Source organism: Saimiri boliviensis, chromosome 4 (assembly GCF_048565385.1).
Source record: "Saimiri boliviensis isolate mSaiBol1 chromosome 4, mSaiBol1.pri, whole genome shotgun sequence".
Lineage (NCBI taxonomy): Eukaryota > Metazoa > Chordata > Mammalia > Primates > Cebidae > Saimiri > Saimiri boliviensis.
Window position 1 is genome coordinate 87,282,815 of NC_133452.1, and position 23,983 is coordinate 87,306,797.

General features: G+C 52.7%; 1 protein-coding gene across 1 annotated transcript in view; it reads right to left on the reverse strand.

Moving 5' to 3' along the window:
- Positions 1 to 17,674: 17,674 nt before the first annotated feature.
- C4H6orf132 (chromosome 4 C6orf132 homolog) overlaps positions 17,675 to 23,983 on the reverse strand; it is a 45,125-nt gene continuing 38,816 nt past the window's right edge. Inside the window, exons 4-5 of the mRNA XM_003922998.4 lie at positions 20,759 to 23,837; positions 17,675 to 20,194 (exon numbers count right to left, since the gene is read on the reverse strand). Of these exons, the coding sequence (XP_003923047.4) occupies positions 20,077 to 20,194; positions 20,759 to 23,837 (3,197 nt within the window). The 3' untranslated portion in view covers positions 17,675 to 20,076. The remainder of the gene's footprint in view (positions 20,195 to 20,758; positions 23,838 to 23,983) is intronic.

A 23,983-nucleotide genomic window follows, 5' to 3' on the forward strand; every position in this document is an offset into this window, starting at 1 on the left:
GTTCATCCTCATGATATCCTAGTGAGGTAGGGAAAATGATTATCCCCATTTACACATAATTCAATTTATTGTTTTTTTTTGAGATGGAGTCTTCCTCTGTCACCCAGGCTGCAGTGCAGTGGTGGGATCTCAGCTCACTGCAACCTCCACCTCCTGAGTTCAAGTGATTCTCCTTCCTCAGCCTCCCAAGTAGCTGGGATTACAGGCACATGCCACTGCATCCGGCTGATTTTTGTATTTTTAGCAGAGATGAGGTTTTACCATGCTGGCCAGGCTGGTCTCGAACTCCTGACCTCTGGTGATCCACCTACCTTGGCCTCCCAAAGTGCCGGGATTACAGGCGTGAGCTACTGTGCCTGGCCTCATTTATTAATAGTAGTATTATTTTTGCTGTTTAACAGAGGAGGAAACAGAGGCTTAGAAGCTAAGTAACTTGTGTGAGGTCACCAAGCCACTACATGGTATGACCCTGCTCTCTCCTAACCACGTGTCCACCCATCACATTTGCAGAGCAGCAGAGTGAGCTCTTTTCTTGGATGAGTGGAGGAGGTATTGCCTTTCTCCAGCCTAAAGGAGATGGAGACTCCCATAAAGAGGAAAGCTGTTCTGAGATTCCACGTCCCCTCGAAGCATGCAACCGGTGATACCCGTTTCTGAAGCATCCTCTCGAGGTGGTCTGTGCATGTCCAGCAAATACAGACACATTTTCCGTGTTTTTACATGAGTGGTAGGATACTGAACACGCTCTTCCGCACTTGCTGCTTTCCCCACTTCCTGTCTCTTGGAGGTCACTCCAGAAAGGGAAAGAACTTCATTTGTTTTGGTGGCTGCAGAGTGTTCCATTGTATGTCTTATCTTCATTTATGACCAGTTTTCTATTTAGAGAAATTGAGACCATTTCCAGCAAACAATGGTGGCTGACAGGAGGCTTCTTTGTTGGGATATCTGCAGGGCAACTTTCTAGAAGGAGAATTCCCAGCCTGTGTTTGTAGCTGCTGTGGCCTGAATGTTTGTGTTCCCCCCTCCCACGTGTATATGAAAATCCCTGAGGTGATAATGTTAGGAGGTGGGCCTCTAAGGAGGTAATTAGGTCAGGAGGGTAGAGCCTTTGTGAATGGGATTTGTGCCTCTAGTCCAGCCACGGTGGCTCACACCTGCAATCCCAATGCTTTGGGAGGCTGAGGCAGGAGGATCACTTGAGTTTAGGAGTTTGAGACCAGACCGGGTAACATGGTGAGACCCCTAATCTCCACAAAAATTAAAAACGGGCCTGGCACGGTGGCTCACGCCTGTAATCCCAGCACTTTGGGAGGCTGACGCGGATGAATCGCCTGAGGTCAGGAGTTCAGGACCAGGCTGGCCAACATGGTGAAACCCTGTCTCTACTAAAATACAAAAATGATAATAATAATAATAATTAATTAGTTTAAGAGGCCCCAGAGGGCTGCCTTGCCCTTCCACCGTATGAGGATACAGTGAGAAGGCACCTTCTGTAAGCCAGAGAACAGGCCCTCACCAGATGATGAATCTGCCTTCATCTTGGGCTTCCCAGCACTGTGAGAAATAAATTTCTGCTGGCGCAGTGGCACATGCCTGTAGTCTCAGCCACTCGGGAGGCTGAGGTGGAAGGATCACTTGAGCCCAGGAGTTCTGGGCTATAGTGCGCTATGCGGATCGGGTGTCTGCACTAAGTTCAGCCTCAATATGGACCACCAGGTTGCCTAAGGAGGGATGAATCGGCCCAGGTCGGAAATGGAGCAAGTCAAAACTCCCGTGATCAGAGTGGGATTGCACCTGTGAATAGTCACTGCACTCCAGCCTGGGCAACATAGTGAGACCCCGTCTCTAAAAGAAAGAAAAAAAAAAAACAAAGAGAGAGAAATAAATTTCCGTTGTTCATAAGTTCAGTGGTTTATGAACTACTGGCTTCTAGTACTTCGTTAGAGCCAACTAGGACAGCCGCTATTGCCAAATGCTCTCCATAGAGGTTGTGCCAATGTTACCTTCCTCCAGAAAAACAGAGCCCATTTCCCCACATCCTCGCCAACACCATGTGTTTTCCTCTCTTGCCAATCTGATAAGCGAAAAATGCTTTTTTGGAATAGCCTTAGTTTGAATTTCTGTTATTGTGACTGAGGCGAGCTTTTCCACGGTGTGATTTTGAAATGCAGTGTCCTTATCGGTAAGCATGCCTGAGGGGGGAGCCAGAAAACTCTCCTGAAGAGAACTCGGCTTTGGTTTTCTCTCCCATGCCTCCGGGATGGCTTTTCCTTTCACTCCCCTGAGATTCTTCCCCCTTTCCCACCCCTGTCCTCCAGGGGTGCACACGTGTGAAGTGAGCAACTCCTTCAGGAACTCTCTCTCAAGAGTTCTCCTGGGGAGAAACAAACCACATAAATCATCACAAGCCACTCCCCTGATCTGTGGCACCCTCTCTCCAGTGCCAGAAGCTGCCCCTTCTTCCACCATCCTCTCCTGGCAATCCAAATAGAGCAAGCAAAGCGATTTCTTCACCCTACATTCCTCAGGCCGGATACATTCCAGAGAATTGTGAGACTGTCCTAAGCTACCAAGTGCTCCCTAAGGAGCTTGGTCAGCAGAAGAGCAGCCACAAAGGTCGAGGAAGACACACACAGGCCAAGTACGGTGGCTCACGCCTGTAATCCCAGCACTTTGGTAGGCCAAGGCAGGTGGTTCACCTGAGGTTGGGAGTTCAAGACCAGCCTGACGAACATGGAGAAACCCCATCTCTACTAAAAACACAAAATTAGCTGGGCATGTTGGCACATACCGGTAATCCCAGCTACTCAGGAGGCTGAGGCAGGAGCATCGCTTGAACACGGGAGGCAGAGGTTGTGGTGAGCCGAGATCGCACCATTGCATTCCAGCCTGGGCAACAAGAGTGAAACAAACAAGGCCGGGCACGGTGGCTCACGCCTGTAATCCCAGCACTTTGGGAGGCCGAGATGGGTGGATCACGAGGTCAAGAGATTGAGACCATCCTGGTCAACATGGTGAAACCCCGTCTCTAGTAAAAATACAAAAATTAGCTGGGCATGGTGGCGCACACCTGTAGTCCCAGCTACTCGGGAGGCTGAGGCAGGAGAATTGCTTGAACCCAGGAGACGGAGGTTGCAGTGAGCCGAGATCACGCCATTGCACGCCAGCCTGGGTAACAAGAGCGAAACTCTGTCTCAAAAAATAAAAATAAAAAGAGTGAAACAAACAAACAAAAGACACACACAGAAGCAAGCCCAAGCTCTGTGCTCCTTCCAACCCTTGCTGGTGCAGGTGCTACCCCACAAGCTTGTCAGATTGCCCAGGTGACAGGCCAGGCGCAGCCATCGGGAAGGTCATTCAGCCAACCCAGAGGATGCAGACCTTGTCCTCAAGGAGCCCAGGGTGAGTCCTGCCGTGTCCTCTGAAATAACTCTGTGCCCTCCTCTCAGATTCCTCTGTAGAGAGCCTGAGTGCGCCATATCTCGTGGACTCTCCTGAAGCCTTCCACTGGCTTCACAGAACGCTCTGGAACTCTGGGGTCTTGTTAGGGAGTGTGTCCTCAGCTTGTCTGAAGGAGGGCTGCATCCCTATACCTCCTGAGTTCCTGGAGGTGCCCAGGAACCCTGCTTCTCCTTTCAGGGCCTGGCCATATAGCCAGCTCCAACCCAAAGCCCTGCTCAGTGCCTCACCCATTCCCCTCTCCTGGTCTCTCCTCAAAAGAATTTTACATGATTTAAAAATAATAGGCGTGAGTCAGGAGGCTGAGGCAGGAGAATTGCTTGAACCCAGGAGGCGGAGGTTGCAGTGAGCCGAGATCACGCCATTGCACTCCAGCCTGGGTAACAAGAGTGAAACTCCGTCTGAAAAAGAAAAAAAAAAATAAATAAATAATAATAATAATAATAGCTTGCATTTACATAGCACTTACTATGTGCCAGGTACTAATTTAAATACTTCACATTAACTCATAATAAATGAACTCAGCACAAAACTCAAAAGGTACAAAAGAGTAAAACGGTAAAAACTACACTTTCAGCAGGGCGCAGTGGCTCATACTTGTAATCCCAGCACTTTGGGAGGCCAAGGCTGGCAGATCACCTGAGTTTGGGAGTTCAAGACCAGACTGACCAACATGGAGAAACCCCATCTCCACTAAAAATACAAAATTAGCAGGGCACGGTGGCGCGTGCCTGTAATCCCAGCTACTCAGGAGACTGAGGCAGGAGAATCGCTTCAACCTGGGAGGCGGAGGTTGCAGTAAGCCGAGATCACACCATTGCACTCCAGCCTGGGCAACAAGAGTGAAACTCTGTCTCAAAAACAAACAAACAAAAAGAACTACACCTTATTCCTTTTCATTCTATTTCTTCAGTCACCACATTCCCCACTCCAGGAACAGCTACTATAGCTGGCCTCACGTGTGCTCCTTCAAAGCTATTCTAGGAATATATAAGCACACAGGTATGTATTCTTTTGTTACGACACCAGGGGTGGCTTATGAAATGCATGTTCTATATCCTTGGTTAAGTTTTCCTGGTTTTCTTTTCACTCCCCTGAGATTCTTACCCCCTTTCCCACCCCTAAACGCTGAGCACAGTGACAGGGAGGAAAGATGCCTGGAAGGTCTGTGGCCAGCCCCTACCCAACAGCTCCATGAGCTGCAAGTGACCAAATTGCTCTGAGTCTCACCTTCCTCATCGATAAAGCGGTGTCATAATGCCCCGAAGGTGTCATGGAGATATGTGGTATTAGAGATGACAAGTGTGATCCTTATGGAAGAATTGACATTCTTCCCAGATGAGCTGCCTCCTTCCCCAGAGATGTGGTCACTTGATGGGTGGGCAGGGGCTGGGCTCTGGACCAAGCGCACCTCCTGAGGGTGGAAGTGACATGCAGGGATGGGAAGAGTCACCTCCACAGAGGTGCCTGAGTGGGGAGGGAGAGGACAGGGTGACCTAGGAGGGCTGTGTTCTTGGCCTGTGGTTTAGATGTTGGCACTGATGAGTTGGTAGCTCTGCCCTCTTTTGGAAGATTGGATGGGCACCCTCCCCACCTTCGGGAAAGCCCAGCCCCAGAAGTAGCTTGGGCTCTCCGGCCACCTTCACTGCAGAGTTTTCTACAGCACAGAAGAGAGCCAAGCCTGAGCAGGCCCCAGCTCTGGGTCCTCCCAGGAGCACCACCCCCCTGAGGCCTCCCTGCCTTAGCCCATGTCCTGCCAGAGCACCCGTCAGCCATCCAGCCCTGGTCCTGCTGTCACCACCATCTTCCTTCTTCTTCCATCAGAGCATGTTCAGAAGTGAAGGCCCACAGTTACATTCAGCCTGGTGGGAACTAAGCTTAAAATCCCAAACCCGGGCCGGGCGCAGTTGCTCACAACTGTAATCCCAGCACTTTGGGAGGTGGAGGTGGACGGATCACGATGTCAGGAAATCGAGACCATCCTGGCCAACATGGCGAAACCCCATCTCTACTAAAAATACAAAAATTAGCCAGGTGTGATGGCAGGGACCTATAATCCCAGCTACTTGGGAAGTTGAGGCAGGAGAATTTCTTGAACCAGGGAGGCGGAAGTTGCAGTGAGCAGAGATGGTGCCACTGTACTCCAGCCTTGGAGACAGAGCGAAACCAAAACCAAAACAAAACAACAACAAAAAACCCCAAACCTTTTAGGACACTCAGGCCAAACTATAGTGGAGGGGCCTGCCCAAGGCAGTAGGTGCCAGAGCTGGGACTAGGACTCAAAACTCTGCCAATGCCCTACCCAGCTCCAGCCAATTCACTTGCCCAAAGGAAATGGTGTTCCCAGTCCCTCCCCGCCAACTCCCAACCCTGAGTTCTGAAGGTCCCTGAGGCGAGGGTGGACAGGAAGCCAGGAGCCCCCCCATCAGTAGCATTTTACATGGAGCACATTATTGATGCAGTTATTTTTACAGGGAAATCTTTGAGACGGTTTATAATTGAATCCATGTAAATGTATTAGGAAATATAGTGTAGAATGCCCACAGAAGGTAAAGTCTCAAGAACATTTGGCTTTTTTAGTGGCAGCCTCAGGCTTCTCTCCTAAAGCTCGAGGGGGTAGGAAGGCATATCGGTTTGCTCCTTTTTGCTTGTTTGGCAACCCTGGCGGAAAAATATTCGAAGCACTGGTCTGATTAACAGCTCTGCCTTAAGCCAGGTGATAATGATCTGGTTCCTTTTTAATGTATCTTTTTATTCCATAATGGATTAGAAGGAGCTTATAACAAAAACAGTAAATAACAACAATCTATGATATTAAAAAGCAGAACCGGTGGAAAATGGACAGTAATAAGTCAGTTTGGATGAGAGGAGGAAGAGGGCCAGTATAAACAACTAAATGTACATAAGAGGGCAATGAAAGCTGAGGGAAAAAATTAAGCCGGGTAGGGCCAGGCGCGGTGGCTCACGCCTATAATCCCAGCACTTTGGGAGGCCGAGGCGGGTGGATCACGAGGTCAAGAGATCGAGACCATCCTGGTCAACATGGTGAAACCCCGTCTCTACTGAAAATACAAAAAATTAGCTGGGCATGGTGGCGCGTGCCTGTAATCCCAGCTACTCAGGAGGCCGAGGCGGGAGAATCGCCTGAACCCAGGAGGCGGGGGTTGCTGTGAGCCGAGATCGCGCCATTGCACTCCAGCCTGGGCAACAAGAGTGAAACTCCGTCTCAAAAAAAAAAAATTAAGCCGGGTAATGAGAATAGGGAGCGTGGAGGAGGAAGGGTATTGCTCTTTATTAATTTATTTATTTAGAGACAGGCTCTCACTCTGTTACCCAGGCTGGAGTGCAGTGGCATGGTCTAAGCTCACTCAATTGCTGGGCTCAATCAATCAATCTTCCCACCTCAGCGTCCTGAGTAGCTGGGACTATAGGCGCACACCACCTTGCCCTGATAATTTTTGTATTTTTGTATTTTTTTTTTTTTTTTTGAGACGGAGTTTCGCTCTTGTTATCCAGGCTGGAGTGCAATGGCGCGATCTCGGCTCACCGCAACCTCCGCCTCCTGGGTTCAGGCGATTCTCCTGCCTCGGCCTCCTGAGTAACTGGGATTACAGGCACGCGCCACCATGCCCAGCTAATTTTTTGTATTTTTAGTAGAGACGGGGTTTCACCATGTTGACCAGGATGGTCTCAATCTCTTGACCTCATGATCCACCCGCCTCAGCCTCCCAAAGTGCTGGGATTACAGGCTTGAGCCACCGCACCCGGCTACCAATTTTTGTATTTTTAGTAGAGATGGGGTTTCACCACGTTGCCCAGGCTGGTTTCAAACTCCTGGCTTGAAGCCATCCACCCACCTCAACCTCCCAAAGTGCTGGGATTACAGGCATGAGCCACAACGCCCAGCCCGGGGTATGGCTCTTTAATGGAGTGATTACGGAAGGCCTGTCCTCTCCAAGAAGGAGACATTTGGATTGAGACCAACGGAAAAGAGCATGAGTGGCACAGGAATAGCCAGTGCACAGGCCGTGAGATGAGAGTGGGCTTAGTGTATCGAAGGAGTTCAGTGCGGCCGGCATGGAGCCATAGTGGGCAGGAGTGAGGGAGGGTTGGAGCACATGGGATCTTGCAGGCATCCTAATAATCTGAGTGTTTACCATGAAGGGGTGGGCCAAGCAGAGGAGTGAGATCACCTGACTTAGGTTTAACAGGCTCATCCTGGACACTGTGTTGAGAATTGACTTCCATCATAAATGTGGCAGCAGGAAGACCAGGCAGAAGGCAAAAAAATGGTAGTGGCTTGGACCAAGTATGTGGCGGTTGAAGAGGTAAGAGATGATCAGAGGCCAGGTGTGAGGCTCACACCTGTAATCCCAGTAGTTTGGGAGACCAACGTGGGAGGATCACTTGAACCCAGGAGTTCCAAGACCAGCCTGGGCAATATAGGGAGACCCTGTCTCTACAATAACAATAAAAGCGTGGTGGTGTGTACCTCTGGTACCAGCTACTTGGGAGGCTGAGGTGGGAGGATCACTTGTGCCCAGGAGGTCAAGGCTGCAGTGAGCTATGATTGCATCACTGCACTCCAACCTGGGTGACAGGGTAAGACCCTGTCTGAAAAAAAGAAAAAAAAAAAAAAAAAAGGAAAGTCAGAAATGGTGGGGGCATCTTAAAGCCAAACTGACAAGATTTGGAAGTGGGGTGTGAAGAGTGGTCAGGGAAGAATTCGGCTCCAGACCCTGAGGTGGAGAAGGCTCTGGGTGTGGGTGGCCAGGTGGGACTCAGCTGCTCAGCTGTGTACCTGTTAAGTGTGAGATGCCATTAGGCAGTTGAGTGCAAACACCGAGTCGGTAGCTGGCTCCATAAGTGGCATCGGTGGGAGGGCTGGAAGTCATCAGGGTAGTGAGATTTGAGGATGTCATGTCTATTATCCTGGGCTTACCTCTGGATAGAGCCAAGGAAAGAACGAATCTAGAATACTCAGAAGGATTGTTGGGTTGCAGTTCCCTACCTCCCCAGACAGCGTGATCCCAACTGGCAGGTTGTGTTTTGTTTTGTTTTTTTATTTTTTGAAATGGAATTTTTCTCTTTGTTACCCAGGCTGGAGTGCAATGGCATGATCTCGGCAACCTCTGCCTCCTGGGTTCAAGCAATTCTCCTGCCTCAGGCTCCCGAGTAGCTGGGATTACAGGCATGCACCACCATGCCTGGATAATTTTGTATTTTTAGTAGAGATGGGGTTTCTCCATGTTGGTCAGGCTGGTCTTAAACTCCTGACCTCAGACGATCCACCCACCTATGCCTCCCATAGTGCTGGGATTACAGCTGTGAGCCACTGTGCCCGACCATCAGTGTACACGTTTAAAGGGGAGTTGGGAGGACGACAGGAAAATGCCTGGTCCACTACATAACCATAGGAACTTCCTGGTCGAGGAAAAGGGGTGCCTTCAGAGCTCAGCCACTGGTGTTAACCAGAAGCTTTGTGTGATCTTCCCTTGAACTAACTTGGGATAATATTTGTCCTTCAAGGACACTCCCATGCTCAAGTATCTCTCACCACCTTCACCAAAGTGTACTCCCAAATAGTCATCACGCTGGCACTCCTTCAGGGTAAAACCAGCTAGGAGACTAGGCTTCCAGCTAGAGTGCAGGGTTTCTCAACCTCAATACCACTGACGTAGCTAGATTTATTGTAGGAGGCTATCCTGTACATTGTAGGACATTTAGTAGCACCCTTGGCCTCTACCTACTAAATACTCTTACTATCCCCCTAGGATGTCAACCAGAAAAATGCCTCCAGATCTTCCAGATATTGCCATATATCCTCTGGGAAGCAAAATCGCCCCTGGATAAGAACCACTGAAGTAAACTAAGCCACCAGGGGCTGCATGTTCAGAAACTAAAAAGGGACTGGTAGAAAACTGGGGTAAGCAGAGATTTTTTTTTTTTTTTTTTTTTTTGAGACAGAGTTTCGCTCGTTACCCAGACTGGAGTGCAATGGCGCGATCTCAGCTCACCGCAACCTCCACCTCCTGGGTTCAAGCAATTCTCCTGCCTCAGCCTCCTGAGTAGCTGGGATTACAGGCACACGCCACCATGTCCAGCTGATTTTTTGTATTTTTAGTAGAGACGGGGTTTCACCATGTTGACCAGGATGGTCTCGATCTCTCAACCTCGTGATCCACCCGCCTCGGCCTCCCAAAGTGCTGGGATTATAGGCTTGAGCCACCGCGCCCGGCCTGCAGAGATTTTTTTTTCCCCCTCAAATCAATACATCTTCACTGTTTCCTCTGTCTAATTTCCTCAAGCTAGACCGCAGGAATGTTCTGGAAGACAGTGTTCTAACACTTCAGAACCCCGGAGCCCAACTCCCTGCATAATGACCCTGGATCTCCGGCTTGCTAGCTCTGTGATCTTGGGCAAGTTACAAAGCCTTTGGTAACAAAAATGCCTGCTTCCTGGGGCTGTTGGGAGGATCGTATGTAATAATATGTGTAGGCCGGGTGAGGTGGCTCATGCCTGTAATCTCAGCACTTTGGGTGACTGAAGTGGGCAGATCACGAGGACAAGAGATTGGGACCATCCTGGCTAACACGGTGAAACCCCATCTCTACTAAAAACCCCAAAATTAGCCAGACATGGTGGCAGGTGCCTGTAATCCCAGCTACTTGGGATGCTGAGACAGGAGAATCGCTTGAACCCAGGAGGTAGAGGTTGCAGTGAGCCAAGATCACACCACTGCACTCCAGCCTGGCAACTGGGTGAGCACTTCATCTCGAAAAAAAAAAAAAAAGAAAGAAAGAAATGTATGTGTAAAGTGCTTAGAACTGTGCCTGGTACCTAATGAGTTGTTGCAGGACATGTTCCCCCAGAAGACTGCGGTTTGTGTGCAGCAAGTTTGCTGGAGTGCCCTCAGGACGCACACTGGTGTGGGAGAGAAAGAGAAGTGGGCACAGGGAAAAGCTGGGCTGCCTGTACCTGCAGTGGAGGGGTGTCCTAGTCTGCAAAGACCTTCAGAGTTGTCCTGCATTGAGGGGACTAGTTAGTGACTGTGAGCTGCCTCTAGGGAGTGGGCGTGACCTTGGGTGAGGTGGCTCTCCTCTGGAAGAACAGTTGGCAGTGGTGGAGGGTGGGGGAAACTGCCAGCTGTGGGCTGGGGGTGCGAAAGCTTCCGTCTTGGAAAGGGAGAGGGTCAGGGTGACAGTGTAGCATCCACTGTGAGTGCTGGCTGACCAGTATCATGAGGCTTGATCAAAACAGAAACAAACCTGGGCACCACAGCGACACACCATCTTTAGAAAAAGAAATGTTTTTAATTTGTCAGGCATGGTGGCGTGCACCTGCTGTTCCAGCTGCTCAGAAGGCTGAGGTGGGAGGATCACTTGAGTCCAGGAGTTTGAGGGTTCAGTGAGCCATGACCGTGCCAGTGCACACCAGCCTTGGCAACAGAGTGAGACCCCGTCTCTAAGATAGATAGGAATGAAAGTATCTTATTTTTATTTTATTTATTTATTTATTTTTTGAGATGGAGTCTTGCTCTGTTGTCCAGGCTGGAATGCAGTGGCGAAATCTCAGCTCACTGCAACCTCCACACAGTTCTGCTGCCTCAGCCTCTCATGTAGCTGGGATTACAGGCATCTGCCACCATGCCCAGCTAATTTTTGTGTTTTTAGTAGAGGCGGTAGAACTGTGTGAACCCAGTTCTAAAAAAAAAAAACAAAACAAAACTAATTTTGTGTTTTTAGTTTCACCATGTTGGCCAGGCTGGTCTCAAACTCCAGACTGCAGGTGATCTGCCCACCTCAGCCTCCCAAAGTGCTGGGATTACAGGCATGAGCCACCGCACCTGGCCTCTTATTTTTATTTTTAAATATTTTTCTAGATGAGGTCTTGCCATGTTGCCTAGGTCAGTCTCAAACTCCTGGGCTCAAGCAAGCCTTCCAAGTAGCTGGGGCTATGGGGACACACCACTGTGCCTTGCTAAAAGTGTCTTTAAAACACTGTGGCCACCCAAGGAATGACTCTCAGCCTAACAGTGATTCTATGACCACCTCCCAGTACTGCTTACTCCAAGCCTGCCCTCTCTGCTTACTGCCCTCCCTGGAGCACAAATTTGGAGGGGCGTTGTCACACCCGCCCCAGCCACACTGCTCTGGGGGCAAAAGGCAAGGCAGCAGGTGCAGTTTGACTCCCTAGCACCCTCCAGCTGTGTGGCATTGGCAAGGTCGCTTGGCCTGTGGAGGCCGTAGTTTCTTCCTTGGTAGGCTGGGAGTGGCACTACCTGCCCAAAGGGAGGTGGGTGATGACACACGACACTGCACAGCGGAGGTTCTCACAGACCCTGTACCATCAGGACTTGCAGCCTCACCTGGAAACTTGTTAGAAATGGGAATTCCCAGCCAGGCACAGTGACTCATGCCTGTAATCCCAGCACTTTGGGAGGCCAAGGTGGGTGAATCACCTGAGGTCAGGAGTTTAAGACCAGCCTGGCCAACATGGTGAAACCCCGTCTCTGTTAAAAGTACAAAAATGAGGCCAGGCATGGTGGCTCACATCTGTAATCCCAGCACTTTGGGAAGATGAGGCAGACAAATCACTTGAGGTCAGGAGTTCGAGACCAGCCTGGCCAACATGGCAAAACCCCATCTCTACTAAAAATATAAAAATTAGCCAAGTGTGGCGTCAGGTGCCTGTAATCCCAGCTGCTCAGGAGGCTGAGGCAGGAGAATAGCTTGATCACAGGAGGCAGAGGTTGCAGTGAGCCGAGATCCTGCCACTGCGTTCCAGCCTGAGCAACAAGAGCAAGACTCTGTCTCAAAAAAAAAAAAAAAAAAAAAATTAGCCGGGCATGGTGGCAGGTGCCTGTAATCCCAGCTACTCGGGAGGCTGAGGCAGGAGAATCGCTTGAACCCAGGAGAGGGAGGTTGCAACGAGCTGAGATCACGCCACCGCACTCCAACCTGGGCGACAGAGTAAGACTTCGTCTCAAAAAAAAATTAAAAAAATAAAAAAAGAAAGAAAGAAATGTGAATTCCTCAGCCCCACCCCAAACCCACTGAATCAGGAGCTCTGAGAACGAGTCCTAGGAAGCTGTGTTTTGACCAGTGCATCTGATGTACTTCTTTTTTTTCTTTTTTTTTTTTTTTTCTTTTCTTTTTTTTTTTTTGAGACGGAGTCTTGCTGTGTCACCAGGCTGGAGTGCAGTGGCGCAATCCTGGCTCACTGCAACCTCCGCCTCCTGGGTTCAAGCGAGTCTTCCACCTCAACCTCTCAAGTCGCTGGGACCACAGGTGCGTGCCACCACGCCTGACTAATTTTTTTGTATTTTTAGTAGAGACGGGGTTTCGCTGTGTTGGCCAGGCTTACGTACTTCTGAGTCTGAGAATGGTGTGCGAGACAGCACTTAACTTTGTGCCTGGATCCTAGGAGGAGCCATGTCAACCTCAGATGGATCTCAGTCTGCACTTGAACCCCACCGGCCACACAAACTTCAGGCGTCTGTGAGCAAAGTGCCAGCTCTTGGCTAATGTCCACTCCACATGCACACATGGCGATGCCAGGTTAAGACAGCGGTGGGCAAATTACACAGATGCCTTCTGCTCACTCTTCTCTCCTCTCCCTGGAGAAACCAGTTAAAGTGAATGTCAAGGGCAGCTGTAAATGGCCAAGAGAGGTCACCGAAAGACAACAACTCACTCTGTAGAAAAAATAAGCACACAAAGGGCATCCATCATTCCTCTGCCCAGCTCATGCACGGGCTCCCACAAGGGTCACAGGGCTGAAAGCAGCCGTGGTGACCTGGTCACAGGCCAGCAAGAGAGGTCACCCACAAGGACAGGCCAACAGTGCCCCATGTGGTCACCTGCTGTCTTGGGCCACTGGGCTCTCCCGGGTGGGAGAGCGCTGTGTTCTCCTGCTCCATAGTCCAGTTAAATTTGTGTGTATTCTGTCTTCCACACTCGACTGTGGGCCTCTTGCAAGGTTCCTTGGCTTATACTGAGTAGCGCCCCTTTGCAGTGTTGAATTGCTTTGGTGGAGTTCTGTGCTGTCCTTACCTATTAGAACAAATGCTGGAAAGTTGTAAACGAAAAGACAGGAAGATGACAGATGGGGTAGCGGAGAGAGAGACAGAGAAAGCAGGAGCTTACCAAATCCTCTTGAGTGGCTCAGAAAATAGACTAAGGTGACAATGAAAAGCGGCAGGAGATGCTCCTCTGCAGTGAGGAAAGCTGAAAGGGATCAGAAGGCTCAGTCTGCAGAAGACAAGATTGAAGAAATTCCATTTTCAAGAATGAGAAGGAAGGCTGAGTATGGGCTCACACCTGTAATCCCAGCACTTTGGGAGGCTGAGGCAGAAGGATTCCTTGAGCCCAGGAGTTCAAGACCAGCTTGGGCAACATAGTGAGACCACATCTCTACAAAAAATACAAAAAATAAAAACAGGCCCGGTGCGGTGGTTCATGTCTGTAATCCCAGCACTTTGGGAGGCCAAGGTGGGCAGATCACAAGGTCAGGAGTTCTAGACCAGCCTGACCAACATAGTGAAACCCTGTCTCTACTAAAAATACAAAAATTAGTTGGGCATGGTGGTGTGCACCTGTTGTCCCAGCTACTGGGGAGGCTGAGGCATGAGAATCATTTGAACCAGGAGGCAAAGGTTGTGGTGAGCCGAGATCTCACCACAGCACTCCAGCCTGGGCAACAGAGTGAGGCTCCATCTCAAGATAAATAAACAATAAATGCAAACAGACAAAAATTAGCCAGGCCTGGTGGTGCATGCCTACAGTGAGCCGGCCTAGGGGAAGCCAAGGGGGCCCAAGCAGTGAGGCAGGAATGAGGATTTGGTGGTAATGGGGCCATGGGTCTGGCTGCTCTGGCCACATAATTATGTGAGAAGGAAGTAGGGGAAGAATCAGCCCTTTTGGAGAAGCTGGATTTCAGTGGATGGCCAGGTGCCCACGTGGACATGTCCAGGAGGCACTTCCAAAGTGAGAAATGTGGACCCCTGGTGCAGGAGAGCGGGGGGGTGACACTGTCTTCTGAGGAAGAAACCAGAGAAGGAGGCCTGAAGAGCCGAGGACAAGGTGGACAGGGAGACATCTGGGGGAGGAAGGGAGCCAGTGTGGAAGACACAGGATTGGAGCACCTTGTTCTACAGAAGCCCAGAAACTGATTCTCAAGAAGGGGGAGGAGGGGAGAGTGGCTCATCTGTGCCAAATGTGAATGAAGTTTCCAGATGCGGGGGCGGGGGGGAGGGGGGAATGGGCAGAGGAGAACAGGATTATCCCTGCAACGAGGGAGCATTCGTAATAAATTGCCTTGGTCTCTTCCCTTCTCTCAGAAAAGCACTTTTTCTCACATCGCTGGCGAAAAGCATCCAGAGGTCCCAGCGGCATCTGGCCATCTCTGGGGCTTCGGAGGGAGGAGGCCCAGGCTCTTTGAACGGTGCCAGTGCCCAACCATCCCGTACATCCTGAGTGATGACGGGGCGCCAGCATGGCCTTTGAACTGCAGAAATGGAAGCAGCAACAGGCTGCCGGGGGTAGGCACGTGAGTCAGCAGGTAGGGGCAGGCCTGCTTGACATCTCAGCAGGGAGGTGGCCTCTCCTTCACTCCTTTGGGAGTCACTTCTGTCCTACAGCTTTGCATAGAAGGGCTCACCTGGAGTGAGAGGATGCCTCTCTCCTTGAGCAAGCCTGGCCCTGCCAAAAGCTGAGCTTGACCTTTTCTAGGACAGGCCCCTTTACATATTGCTGACGCCAGGCCCCAGGCTTCCAGCTCGGCTTTCCCTGCGACCTGTCTTAGCTGTTGCTTTGGGCCAGGCTGGGCTTCACAAGAGAGGCGGGGTGGGGTTCTGAGCCAGGGAACAGTGAAAAGGCTTCAGAAACCAAGGCATGGCCAATCTGATCCAGGAACATCTGCCCCCGCCCATGCCCATTAACCCTTTTTGGCACCAGAGTAGCTTTAGCCTACTAAGCCTCTCCCCCACCCCCACTCCAAGAGAGGTAAAGTTTGCGGGTAGGACCGGGAGGGGTAAGTGGGTGGGGAGAGTGGACGGAGCTATGAGGGAGGCAGCTGTGATGACTGACGCAGAAAGAGCAGGGTTTCCAGGCAGAGGGGTCTTTCGGAGCAACTCACGTCTCTTCCTGGGGCCTTCATTTCGTCATCAACAAAATGGAATTAGGAGGAGTACGTGGCCAGCACATTTTAGAGGATCGTCACAGGTAAATGAGAGAGAGAAGGAACTTTCCAAACTGTCAAGGTTAAGTAAGTGTTAGTGGGTCCCTTGACCACTGTCACTTTAGGAGTTTTCAACGTGGAGCCTGAATCTGGAGGATTTATGGGGCGCCTAAAATAATGTGTAAAATGCACGTGCGACCTCTTGAGAAGCACGAATCAGTTTCTCAAAGAAGTCAGGGACCCAACAAAGTTTAAGATCCAGACACGGCCCAAGTCCGTCCTTCTCCGATGAGTCAGCTGACTCCCAAGGTCACACAGCTTGTCAGAGGCAGAGCCAGGATGTGGGGCCCTCGTCTCTGCCCTTCTTCCGGGATTAACCATTGCCCCTCCCATATGGGATGAGGGGGAAAATGCTTGAAGGCAGCAAGGGTGGGGAGAAAAGCCAGACAAAGAGCCCCCAGCCCTACTGGGAGCCAACATCCCCACTCAGGGTTTCCAGAGGTAGGCGAATGGGAAGAGACAGGAGAATGAGGAGGCTCCAAGGATACGGCAGGCCCTTCCTGGAAGCCCAAATTTCAGAGTAAATGAGTCATCCTCCCTTTCCCGTAAAAGACTCAGAGGAAACAACTCTGTCTCTAACATTGTCTCGAGATGACTTTTCTGGTTCTGTTTTCTTTTCAGGAAAAAAAAAAAAAAATGGAGGGATGAGTAGTGGGCAGGAACAGCTCTGTGGAACACAACTGGCAGGTGGGGATTCAGAGCAGACACCATGTCAAAGCTTTATGGAAAAACGGCCGGGCAGTGCTCATGCTTGTCATCCTAGCACTTTGGGAGGCCAAGGCGGGAGTATTGCTTGAGGCCAGGAGTCTGAGGCCAGCATGGGCAACATAGTGAGACTCTGTCTGTACAATAAAATAAAATATTTAAAAAGTATGAAGTAGGGCTGGGTGTGGTGGCTGATGCCTGTAATCCCAACACTTTGGGAGGCTGAGGCGGGTAGATCACAAGGTCAAGAGATGGTGACCATCCTGGCCAACATGGTGAAACCCTGTCTCTACTAAAAATACAAAAATTAGTTGAGTGTCGGGGGGCATGCACCTGCAGTCCCAGCTACTTGGGAGGCTGAGGCAGGAGAATCGCTTGAACCTGGGAGGCAGAGGTTGCAGTGAGCCGAGATCGTGCCACTGCACTCCAGCCTGGCAACAGAGCAAGACTCTGTCTAAAAAAAATTATAGGCTGGGCGCGGTGGCTCAAGCCTGTAATCCCAGCACTTTGGGAGGCCGAGGCGGGTGGATCACGAGATCAAGAGATCGAGACCATCCTGGTCAACATGGTGAAACCCCGTCTCTACTAAAAATACAAAAAATTAGCTGGGCATGGTGGCGCGTGCCTGTAATCCCAGCTACTCAGGAGGCTGAGGCAGGAGAATTGCCTGAACCCAGGAGGCGGAGGTTGCGGTGAGCTGAGATCGCGCCATTGCACTCCAGCCTGGGCAGCAAGAGCGAAACTCCGTCTCAAAAAATAAATAAATAAATAAATAAATAAATAAAATTATAAAGTTAAGATGGCCTTTAAAAAAAAAAAACTTCTGGAAAACTGTGATGGGCCACACACAGGTAGTCATCACCCAAAGAGGCCATTTGCTGACCAACTTCTGAGTGCTAGGCACATCCTGGATGCTTTGCCTAAATCAGTATAAATGTCACCACCACAAGAGGCCTTCCCTGACCACCCTGTTAAAGTAAACCCACTCCTCTCCCCACCTGCCAGTTATTCTCTCACGTTCCCTGTTCCTTTCCTTCTTCCTACTTGTAATTTATGTTTTTGTGTGCTCTTTTTCAATCCTCTCTCTCCTCCACTAGGCAGACTATTAGCTTGCCATGAACAGGAGTCATGTGGGCGAGTTGATCGTGGTCTATCCATGCTAAGCATAATGTCTTGTATCCAATAGTTACCCAAATCCTTTTGTTAGACAAATGCACAACTGTCTAATCTTCACAACAGCTTTATGAGGGAGGTACTATTATCACACCTGTTTTGCAGAACAGAGTCAAAGAGACTAAGTTTATTATGACATTTAGCTCTGTTCCTTCCCCTTGAGGGGTCTACAGAAGGAAAAAACCTGAGGGTCAGAAGGGAAAGCTGGGCCCAGCAAAACGGTTCACCAGTTCAGCCAGCACCCTGCACTCAGCCTTGCCCAGCTGAGCTCTCCCAGCCTCATCACACCCCAGCAGTTCCAAGTCATTAATCCACAGCCACAGAGCTGGAGGCCAGTCCAAACTGGCCTGTTTATTTTCCAAGCCAAGTGAGACTCAGCCCTTCCCTGCCCACCCCAGAGCAATATACAGCTGAGAGTCCACGCCCTACCCCTCAAGCCTTAACACAGGAGATAAATTAATGATCTCTTTTTATAAAACATTGTACAGGGAAAATACATACACATAGAGAGAGCTAGTGCTGGGGCTGGGATGAAATCTGCTTCTTGAACACAGATAACCAGACCCTACTCCATCAGGGTAGCTGGCCTTGGTCATCTGGGCACCCGCCCACCCCTGCACTGTCTTCCCTAACATGGCTCACCTGCTGTCCTGACAACGCAGTGCCTCTGCTGGACCATAATCAAGGTCCAACATCTTCCCCCAAAGGGAGTTACTCTCTGGCTGGCCCCCACTGGCCTACTCCTCTGAACTGGGCCACTCTCCTGTCCTTTCTTTTTACTGAGGCAGCCTACCTTGTCCTGGTCCCAGGAATTTGGCCCACCAGAACCTGAAGACAGGGAAAAGACCAAGGAATATTGTTTCCTGATATGTTTGGCGATCATATATCAGCCACACCGGGACTTTTTTTGAAAAGTGGAAGGGGACTAATTCACTGGAAAATAGGCATAAACCTGGGCTGCCCAGGCGAAGGACACATGATCACCCTACCGACAGGTCTCCCCTGCTCTTTTTTTTTTGTGTGTGACACTCATGCTCTGTCGCCCAGGCTGGAGTGCAGTGGCACCATCTCCGCTCACTGCACCTCCACCTCCCGGGTTCGAGCAATTCTCCTGCCTTGGCCTCCCCAGTAGCTGGGACTACAGGTGCACACCACCACACCCAGCTAATTTTTGTATTTTTAGTAGAGACAGAGTTTCACCATGTTGGCCAGGATGGTCTCAATCTCTTGACCTTGTGATCCACCTGCCTCAGCCTCCCAAAGTGCTGGGATTACAAGCCTGAGCTACTGGTCCCGGCCTAATCCTAGCACCCTTTTTTACTTTAATTCGTTTTTAGTAGAGATGGGGTTTCACCATTTGGCCAGGATGGTCTTGAACTCCTGACCTCAAGTGATCCACCAGCCTTGGCCTCCCAAAGTACTAGGATTACAGGTGTGAGCCACTGTCCCCAGCCAACCAATCCTACCACTCTTGACTTTTCCAAACACATTCCCCATCAGCAGCAAGCTTCTTCAGACTTCTGTTCCCATCTTGGCTGCCTCCACTCTCCAAGGCTTTCTAGCATCTTAAAGCATCAATAGTATTGGCGACTTGTAGTATCAGTGTTAGGAAAAATGCCCCCTCCAAATCCCATGACACCCATCCAGGTAAGACCCCTAGAGTCAAGCCTAAGACTCATGGCTCCTTGGGCCCAATCTCCAAAATCAGTCCTGCACAGGTCTGAATAGCAAAGCAAGGCTCAACCCTGTTTCCCATCCTAAACTTCCCAAGTCTCCTCTTTCTAGGCCTCCCTATAGCTAAGAGCCAGGGCCAAGGGGAAACGAACCATCCATCTCCCACCTCTGCCCTGGGCCGATGCAAAGGGCTTCCATTCCACACGAGGGAGCTTCTCTCCCCACCACACACATGGTACTTCTCCGCATGTTATACATACACATTCCTGGTCCCATCTCAATGTGGCTGGGCACCCCAGGTTGCACCTGTTGCTTGGGATGGCAGGTGATGGAGGCTAAAGATCTCCCTGTGGTGCCCTCCATGCCCACTAGGACAGGGCTGAGCCTGACAGGCAATCTCAGCTATCTCCATGGTTCCAGTTCGCAGTCAGGGCCCCACCCCTTGCTTTCAGAACCTGCTCAGTAGGCCGTGCTTGTAAAACTTCTAAATAACTCTTGCTAAAGCAGATAGTACCAGAGGGCAGAAACTCAGCGCCTAGGTCCTGAACGGTTCCTCCTCTCTACCCTCCTACCCCTCCCACCCCCCAAGTGTAGCAGTCCACAGCCGCGCCAGCACTTTGGGAAACAGAAGCCCACTCTGGATGTTCCTGGGCCACGGCTTCTCGTCGTCGGTCTTTGGGGATCAACGACTCCTCTGTGTCTGAGTCAGGTCGCCTAACACCTGCTGTGTACTTCCCACCCCCCCGCACCAAGAAACAAGTGCTCAGATCCCTAATGACACTTAAAGACACAGTTTGTTGGAGCAGAGCTGAGAGAACCCCTGGCTCAGGAGGCGGCTTTCCGATGGGCCCCTGAGCAGGCATAGGAGATGGGATGGCGGGTCCCAGGCCTCACGGTGAACGTGTTGATGGGGCTTCCGTAGCGGGTGGTGGTGTGGGAAGATCTGGGGGAGAGCAAGAGATGTGAGGTTAATATCTGCAGCTGGTTAGCCAACACGCCTCCCCTCTCCCCCAGGGACCGAGAGGAAAGGATGCCGCTTGGACTCCTCTATGCGCCCCCACAAGGCCTGGGCTTACCGACCCCGGGGAGGGGCCGCAGACCATCACAAACGGGCTCCCCTTCCGGTCTGGGATCTGCTGGCGGAAGAAAGTGTCCAACACGCTTTCACTCGGAACCCTTTCACTCCTGGGCTGTGTCTGGATCTAACTGTGTGTTGGAAAATCCCTCCGCCCAAGGACCACTCAGGTCTCTCCCGGCCCCACACCTAGACTGAGCGCTGGGATCTAGCGGGTGGGAAAGAGACCAGAGGAGCTGGTGGGGGGAGACGACGAGGGAGGCGCCAACAGCGCCCTCGCCCGGTAAGTAGGCCTCCCTCCTCCGTTCCACCTGCAAGGCCGAAGGGAGAAAACCAAATGTTTTCTCTTGACCGATGGCCGCGCTTTCAAGGCCCTCGCCTGGGTACCGCCCCGCCTCGTGGCTCCCCGCACCAGCCCGGCCCCCAGCTCACCTGCCGGCAGCTGGGGCGAAGCCGTAGTCCGCGCCACTCGGCGCTTTGTGCTTGGCCTCCGCGGCGCCCCGGGAGGGGCCCTCCAGGGACAGCTTCCGCGCGTGCAGGCCTCCGGGGGGCGCGCGGCCCGCTGAGTTCACGCGCCGCATCTCGGGGCCTCCGGGCTGTGGCCCGAAGCAGTTGGGGGAACTCAGGCTGCGGGCGGTGCCGCCGCGGGACAGCCCTGTGTCGCGATGCGGCTCCCCGACGTACAGGCGCTTCTTGATGAGCGAGCGGCCGGCTCCGGAGAAGCGGTCCAGGCCGCCCGCGCCGGTGTAGCGCGCGCCCGCGGGAAAGCGCGAGAAGCCGCGAGCCGGGGGCGCAGCGGGGCCGGCGTCCGGGGGCTGTCCCAGGTCTGAGAAGGTGTTCCAGGGAGGGCAGCCCCGGCGGCTCAGATACTGGAGGGTCGGCGCCGGGGGCTCAGCGTCATTGCTGAACTCTGGCGGCGGTGGGATGACCTCGAAGCTGAACTCTTTCTCCTCCTCCTCCTCCTCCCTCTTGTACGATGGAGAAGGTGGGGAGGAGAAAGACTTGGGCAGCGGGCGGCCCTGGGGGAGGTTGGAGGGAGCTGCTTTTTCCCAGGCCACAGGGGCCTGGGGCTCCGTCTTTGTCCAGTTGTGTCTGAGGCTTGGCTGTGTGCCCTCTGTGTCTCCTCCCGGCTGTGGCCCCCACGTATTGGGTATTTCGGTCGTCAGCGGGGAGCCCTTCGCAGGCTCCTTCGGTAACTTAGGTACCACAGTGAAGGAGTTGGGCCTGCCCTGGTTGTGGAAGCTGCTGTCAGAGCCGGCCTCGGCTTGGTGGCTGTGGTCACGGAGACTCCCTGGTAGAGAGGACCGGCCCAGGGCAGCCCCTCCAGACCTCCCCCTCTGCGCCCTCTGCCTGGCTGCCAGGAGCAGGGCCATCGGCGAGCCCCGCTCCACTACCTCCCCAGTCACCGGGTGCCTGAGGAGTTCATCAGTGGGCTGGGCTGGGGCAGGGGGCTTGGCTGGCAATCCCAGGGGCTCCTTCACCTCCACGGGCTCCTCTGGCCCTGCAGCCTCTCCTCTGGTCAGGGTAGGCATCACCACACCAACCTCACGACTGGGGCTGCTCTGGCGGCAGTGGGGCTTGTAGAGACATGGCACCTCTCCTCTACCAAGAGATGCCTTTGGTGGGAGGGCTGGAGATGAGCGGGCTCCCTGTGTGGGCAGCCTGGTGGCCTCTGAGGGGTACCCCTCTGCCCTTGGCTGGGAGGGAATGGAAACTTCTTGAGATGCTAGTTTCTCTGGCTTCCCAGCTGGGCCTTCATCCTTCTCTGCCATCAGTTGGGATGTGGTGGTTGGCAGAGTTGTGGCTGTAGATGGTATGGCAGGACCAGATGTGGCCTTGGGTGGTGTGACTGGCCCAGGTATGGACTTGGGTGCTGTGGCTGCTGGACCAGGTGTGGTTTTGGGTGCTGTGGCTGGCCCAGGTGTGGTCTTGGGTGGTGTGGCTGGTCCCAACGTGGCCTTGGGCTGGAGTGATGTGGTTGGCAGCAGGGTGGTGGATTGAGGTCGCAGATTCTTGGCCACAGGCTTGGAGATTTTGTCATCATCAGCCCCGTTTTCAAAGATTCTTCCCACTTCCAGCCGAGGCTTAGGGGGCAGAGACCCTATGCTGGCCTTAGCCTCCTTCTCTGCTGATGAAGACAGCCGGGCCTCCAGCTCATTCCGGATCTGCCGCACACTGGGCATGGGAGAGTCTTGGGGAATGTAGTCCACAGGGGGCAGGGTCAGGCCGGAGGGAGCCTCTGTCTCGGTTAGGCTGCTGTCACCGAGACTCTTTTCAGGAACACCTGGGGCAGTGTCCTTTGCTGGCAGGCTCAGGCCCTTCTTGCCCTCCTTGCTCTGAGAGGCCACTGTTGGGCTTGGCCTGTTACTGAGGAATCGGTCTTCCCTCCTGGAGCCACAGAGATAGGCCGCCAGCTCGCTCCGCAGCTTTTCCATCTGGCTGGGGTCCCTCCAGTCCACAGGTGCTGAAGACGCTGTGTCCTCTGGGCTGGGGGGCGTGGGTTTGGGTTTGAGAGCAGGAGAGCTGGATTTGGTTTTTTTTGTAAACCCAGCAGGTGGAGGGGCTGCCTTCTCAGCAGAGGGCAAAGGAGGTGCAGCTGGGGGAAGTGGGGGTGCTGGGGGAGGGAGAGGGGGTGCAGGAGGGGGCAGGGGAGGAGGTGGAGGCGGAGTCCTAGCTCGTTCATCTGCCTGGTACTGGGACTGGCCAAGCCTTGGGCTGGCTGGTGCTGTGGCCCCGAGCTCCCCAGGGCAGTCTGGCTCCGGTGCCCTGTCTGGGTAGACCTGGGAAGCGGGGCGGATATGGAAGCTGGGAGGCAGTGAGAGTCGGCTGGGAGCCTTCTTGGTGGCCCCCTCTTCCTTTTGGGGAGCCTCTTGTGCTTCCTGAACTGGGATGGATGAAGTCCTGACTGGGGTTGGGGGAGGCACTTTGAAAGAACGGGGGAAGGTGAGGTGGGGCTCTGGGGTGGGTCCCACGGCGCTCCCCTTTGGCTCAGCGGGGCTTCTCGGGGGACTAGCTCTGGTGGCCTCTGCCTGCCTGCCATTTAGTGCTACATCTGATTTCCACTTGGTGACACCCCCAGGGGGAAAGAGCCGAGTCCCCACTGTGTGAGGAGATGCTGGAGCAGGAGGTGCTGGGGCTGGCAGAGGAGGCGGTGGGGGGACGAGAAAGGCTAAGGGTGGGGCAGGGGGAATGAAGTCAGGAGGGGTAGGTGTGGGTGGGGAGGAAAGAGCGTGTGGTGGGGATAGGGCCTCCAATACTGGGGGTGGAGGTGGGGCCGTGCTGGGTGGGGGCGGGGGTTCCAGCAGCAGAGGAGGCGGTGGGGGTGCTGTGGAAGGTGGCGGTGGCGGTGGCAGTGGCGACTCCCCTGGAGGTTGTGAAATGTCCTGAGGAGGCCCCGGGGCTGGGCCTGGGGGAGGTGGGGGGATGAGCAGATCCTGGCCATACTGCCCAGGCCTCAGGTCACCCACAGAGCTGTACAGTCGGAGGTTGCCATTGACCAGTGAGCTGGTACCTGAAAGAAGGAGAGGCAAAGATGGGGGAGGGAACAAGGCAGACCAGCCCTGCCAATCTCTTGTTTACCCAGGGCAGGGGCAGGGTTGGCCACCCAAAAGAATGACTGGCCCATTTTCTCCTGAACACCAAGAGAGGGAGCAGCCT